Source organism: Cariama cristata, unplaced genomic scaffold (genome assembly GCF_000690535.1).
Source record: "Cariama cristata isolate BGI_N322 unplaced genomic scaffold, ASM69053v1 scaffold35241, whole genome shotgun sequence".
NCBI classification, from domain to species: Eukaryota; Metazoa; Chordata; class Aves; order Cariamiformes; family Cariamidae; genus Cariama; species Cariama cristata.
Genome location: NW_009599292.1, coordinates 1 through 5,751, shown reverse-complemented (window position 1 = coordinate 5,751; position 5,751 = coordinate 1). Strand labels below are relative to the sequence as shown.

The 5,751-nt window shown below is 42.8% G+C and overlaps 1 protein-coding gene across 1 annotated transcript in view; it reads right to left on the bottom strand.

Moving 5' to 3' along the window:
* DDX11 (DEAD/H (Asp-Glu-Ala-Asp/His) box helicase 11) overlaps positions 1-5,587 on the bottom strand; it is a gene marked incomplete at both ends in the record, with an annotated part of 11,297 nt that extends 5,710 nt beyond the window's left edge. Inside the window, 7 exons of the mRNA XM_009709627.1 lie at positions 1-193; positions 665-752; positions 1,315-1,422; positions 1,965-2,010; positions 3,133-3,290; positions 4,909-4,995; positions 5,351-5,587. The exon at positions 1-193 is cut by the window's left edge and continues 46 nt beyond it. Of these exons, the coding sequence (XP_009707929.1) occupies positions 1-193; positions 665-752; positions 1,315-1,422; positions 1,965-2,010; positions 3,133-3,290; positions 4,909-4,995; positions 5,351-5,587 (917 nt within the window). The remainder of the gene's footprint in view (positions 194-664; positions 753-1,314; positions 1,423-1,964; positions 2,011-3,132; positions 3,291-4,908; positions 4,996-5,350) is intronic.
* Between the last annotated feature and the right edge of the window lie 164 nt (positions 5,588-5,751).

Genomic DNA, 5,751 nt, shown 5'->3' with positions numbered 1-5,751 from the left:
GGAATGGCATATCGACTCCCATAATATGGGCAGGCTTTCGTCTCCCTTCCCAAAGTTACCAACTGTTCAATATCCTTCACTTCGACTAGAACTTCATCACGGAGAAACTGCATTTGCTCATAGGAATAAAACGGGCACACAGGGCGACTCACGCGTCTCTTCTTCCCTTCCATCCCTTCATCACTCTTCTTTTCTAACAGCAGAAATCAAAAGAAAGCTATGAGCAACACATAGCCTAAACAACCACTTTGCAGAACCTCCTGGATTTCAAAGGAGGCTTTGTCATGCGTATTTTTGACCTATCATCTATTGAAGTATTATTCAGCAGTAACATTTCCACTTCCACAGAGGACGCTGCTCTCATCAGATTCAGCCATGCAGTGTTTTCCAACATTTCTAGTACTGATTTACAAAGACAAGTATACTTCTGTTGCAGAAATCCTGACCAACTTAAGGCACTCAGAAAACACATACAGATCTCAGCATCCTAGCCTGGAGGACAAGAAAAGTAAAAGTGCTAAGGATCTCTAGCTCTGCTCCTCCAACCTGCTATTTTCAAGCTCCTATCACTCTCTTGCTAGAACTGATTGGCAGAGTACACTGCCTCCAGACTCTCATACCAGCTTTATCAGTGATTGCTTCCCCAGGCTGAAAGTATTCCTACCATGTTTGTTCTTTTGCATCTCCATGCAGCGGTCATTGATGAGCTGAAGGGCCCCCAAGCGTCGCACCTCCTCATTCACACACAGGTTCTTGGACATACAAAGAGAGGAAGCAGTAGGGGGTCAATTAAGAACCGAGTGCCCCGTGTGCACCCTTTGCTGTAAAATAAAAGATTTCTTTAAAGCAAACTAACGTCAGCTTCCGAAATGGAAAAGTCTGTTGGTCAGACATTGTGCATATTAACTGCTACAAATATGCTTAAACTCATAAAAACTGAGCAAGGAGAAAAAAAATAAGAAAAGGTGCACTGAGATGGCTCACTGCTACGCAACAGCTTCTAAAAAATGCTGCCGGGGCAAAACTAGGAGGACCACCTTGCCAGCGACTCAGACAGCTGTAATATTCCACATCAGAAAAGGTAAAACAAATTTTTGCATTTACATCAAAGGGTAAATGGCCAAAACACAGCTCACAGAAAAATGTACGTCACACAGATCGGTGCCACGACCCTTGACTGCTTTAGTTTTTCAATGGGAGATTCAGTGAATCGCTGAGATGCCTTCTGTGGCGTCACATCCACACACCTCCTCGCAAAGTCTCTCACATTAAGTTAACATGCACTCTGGGTCCCTTGTGAACAATACCACTTACCTGCCTGGATCCCAAGGAGACCAGACGTGTCTCTTTGCCAAAAGGACTTTTTTGCACCTCATGCACAAACTGAGACAGCTGGGAGTGAGTGCGGCTGCAGTAGTAAATCTACAATGAGGAAGAACAAAGGGAAGACAAGAAGAACATGGAAGCCAATCCCCTACCTATGACCAATCCTGCAATGAAGCAGCCAAGAACTTCAACAAGGTTAATCTTGCTCAAGTGTTCAAAAACACAAGGGAAGACACACGTTTGAGTGTTACCTTACAACTGTTGAGGCCAACACTCTTATCTTTGTTTTCTCCTACGCATTTGCCTTTGTTTCCATTTAATTTTCCAAGGTCCCTATAAAAACAGGGACTCACCACTGGAGAGTAATAAAAAACTGATTCTTACAGTGTGCTTTTACAGCAAGCCACAGCAAAAATTCAGCAGTGCTAGCAGAGCAAGCTGCTTAGGCAGCCAGTGTAGTCCAGAAGGAGATGAGCACAGCAGAATCGGTTGCTATTATCAACAAACTTAGCAGTTCTTGGATGCTAGCTCCAAATCCTTCAGCACCACATGACTCTGGGAAGGATGCAAGGAAGCCATAATTCTGCTCATCCCTTCACTGTTCTACAAGGTGGCACTGTTTATTTTCCTCTTCTCACCTTAGTCACATGCTCCTCTTCCAAGTCATCATCATCTTCTTCCAGCCTAAGAAAAGAAAAAGCTCAGTTTCCTTTCAGCAGATCACTGACAGTTAGAATCAAATGATGCTCTACCACAAGAAAGAGGTCTCAAGAGAGATGGTTATGTCATCTCAAGAAGAGTCTTAGATCTTAACTCGGGAGGTAAAAGAAAAAATGACTTTTTAAGAATAGTATAAGTGTGCACAATCAAGTCCAGCCTTGCTCTTTCAAAGAAAAATGTCTGTAGGGCTGTGTCTTTAGCAACTTCAAGAATTTATTTTTTTTTCTTTTAAAACTGGGGCTTCTAAGCCCCAGGCATAAGCTAATCAGTGCTATACTATTCTTTGGTGAGCTTATTTATTTTTGTAAAACTTTCCCTTCAGAGACAATTTACCACCCTCAAGCTATTGCATAAAGAAAAGCTTCAGGAAGATATTTAGCTGCCATAGAGTTCCTCAAAGGCAACAGCAGTTTAATGTTTGATAAACTACATATAAATGAAGTAGTTAAGTGTTTTGCAATTTTTAAGGCAGGAGGATCTGTCTAGATACCAATTAGTAAATTTGTATTTTAAATGTATTTGACTTTCCATGCTGAAGTACAGCTTCTGGCTTTCTGCATAAAGCAAACATGCGAGAGAGAAAAGCGTGCATGCGGTTTTCATGCTGAAGCTCGGTCTTTGGAAATGTGAACACCTCTCCCTTTAGTGTATCAAAAGATGCCAATGCTAATCTGCAGGACTGATAGCTTCCTCTGATGCCCTGAGTTCCATTTTGCTTTTCTAATGCAAGGAACTTGATCTCAAGTCATTCACTCAGCATCCAGAGGCATTCTTTGGGAAACCTGGCATGGATAAATGCAGGCCATTGCCACACATTCTAAGAAAGATGCACTTTCTCAGAAAGCATTTCAGGTCACTCTGATCAGTCTAAAAAAGCTTAAAAACCAAAACCAAACAAAATCTCCCAAAACCACCAAACCAACTAATTAAACAACCCCCCAGAACAAACACTACCTTAAACAGCTTATATGGTGGAGAAACTCCAGATCTGCACAATCACAGGTGAAATCTCTGTGATCAAGGCAAGCCAAAAATGATACAGAAAACTTTTCCTTGGCATGGAACCCCCCCAGTCTCTGTCCTTACCCAGATACCACTTTCTTTTCCTCGTCACTCTCATATTCAGCAAGAATCAGCTCCTCCTCATTGTGATCCAGCTGCTCTAGAACATCCACTCCAGCTCCCTCTGAAAGAACCTCCTTGCTGAGCTGAAGAAGGTGCTTTGTCTCATCCTCCTCAGATCTCTGAAAGCATCACATGGTCACATTATTTTTCATACAGAAAGACAGGTAGCATGCTTTATGCCATGGACAGGTCAGAGGACAGCACAGTTCCTCACACGCAACACAGGGAATGGCTTGCTGGGTAAATCCCCAGCAGGACAAGCAAACACACCAAGGGTGTCTGAAGCTGTTCAGCCCCACAGAATGCAGCTGTGACCAACAATCAAAGACTTGCACACATAGACAGATATGAAGGGGAAACATAAAGAACCTTTAGGGGCCCACTGAACTATTAGATGCTGAAGTGACAAGATTCATGTCATCCACTACTAGTTGCTTAAAGTGGCCCAGAAGAGATGTCTGCCTGAGAAAAAATAATGTGTAAATAAACCCAAACAAACAAACATATAAAGGACATAAACACTGTCCACACTTAACTCAAAGCTAGCGTAAACTCAACAGCTGTTTTAGAACACAAAGCACAAGACTTCCTTCGCTGTTTTGCCTACAGTTATGTGGTTCTTATTCTAGTACAGGTCTACCTCTACAAAAATTCCAGTAAACTGTTGAGGAATAGTTTTCAATTAACTTTGTGTTCCGATAAAGAAAAGTTCATTTTTTCAAGCTGAAAACAGTATCTTCCAACATCAGTGAGTGAGGTTTTTTTACCACAGCATTATGAAGAATTGTAGTTAGTAAGCACTACAGAGGAGATGAATCAGTTGCTTTTCCAAATCTTTATAATATTTCGCTCATTTGCTTTCTTGCTTTTTATCATGTTCCTCATTTCATATGCTCTTCATCCTCTTTTAAGAGACAAAAGTTCTTTGTTCCACTTATTTTTTATTTGCCATTCACCTCTGAACCTTTGCTATTTCTGCCATATACTTCTGACAGGAGCTGACCAAAACATAACAGAGCACTTGAGATGGAGCACACTAGAAACTAATAAATCTGCCTGTTTGGGGACTTGAAGTGGGTATTTCTGGGAAGTTTGACTCATACCATCAAAAAGCTCTCAGAGTCAAGAGTATTGAGGCCCAGCTCACCCATCTAAATGGCAAGAAAATATATCTGTGAACTTTTCATATGTAGAAAAGAGACATTTCTGAACAATACAATCATGTTTGCTATGAAAGTAAACAAATACAATTGTTCCCTAGTAGTGAGCAAAGTACAACCAAAGCCTGACTTGTTTTTTTTTGGAGGCGTCTTCTGTTCCCATGATCTTAAATTTAATCACAGTTCTACAGGTTTTATCCCAGAAGTACAGAGTGTTCACACATACTCATAAAACAGACAGCTTTCAAAAAGAAAAATAAAAAAAGAAAAATCCAAGTATTAAAGCTTTTAAAACAAAAGCAGAGGGTCAGAAGGCCATCAGAACACACACTCCTTCTATCCACACACAAACAGTCTCACAGGAAATTTTCTATGCACAAATTGTTTTTCACATCTGTACTTTAAATAAAGAAAATCTAACCAAAAATTTTGGATGGCCAATTTCAGCAACCTAATACACAGAGCTCCCCCAACAGGTGGGTTGGAAAATTCAGCGTGAGGTCGCAGACACAAGCTAGTATGAACAACACTTGAGGTAACAAATACAGAAAGTTCTAATCGCTGTGGGATAACTCACCTTCCTCTTTGCTGCATATTTTAACTGCACATTATGGCGAATTTTCTCAAGACGATCTTCTCGCTTTTTCCTCCTGATCTGCTCTTCCTAAAATGAAGGGAGAGTGAAGGAAGGATTAAGTCTGTTTAGTCCTAAACCCTGGGAATAATTATTTCCCTATGCCCTGGGTATAGAGAAAAATTAACTCTGAAACGAAACTGTCAGTACACAGCCCCTTTCACCTGGAGTGCACCCCTCTTACATGTTACTGTGTTCAGAGCAATATAGTTTCCTATCTTACGCAACCTGCAGGGCAATGCCTCCTCCCTCATAACTGAAACAAAGTTCAGTGAAAGACAGAGACCACCCCCCAGGTTTGCCTCGTATGTTTTTCCAATCATCACCCCGGGTATCAACCTTTCTGATCCTCACACCCGTCCTCTACGTATGAGCATTTCTCAACCTTCAGCCTGTCCACCATGTCCCGCTCTTCTTTCTTCTGCACAAACGCCGTAACCCAGTCCGGTTCCCCAGCCGTGTCCTTGCTGTCCGAGTGTCCCGGCTCGGCTGAAGTCGGCCCCTTCTTCCCCTCCTGTCCCCTCTCCTCAAGTCCCAGAAGTCGCGCCTCCTCCTGCTGCTTTTTCTCCTCAAAGTCTCGGAGCCAGGAGAGGGCCCCGCAGATAAGACTCAGTGACTTTCCCTGCCACAGAAAACGAACAAGATGAGTCTCCCGGGCACTGCTGTCACCGACACTGGCACAGGGACGACCCGCTCGCTGACAGCCCCTCCTGGCGGGATCAGGCCCAGACCTGGCCCCCTTCCCCGGGTACCACCGTCCCTCCCCACCCGCACAGGCCTCCGTCC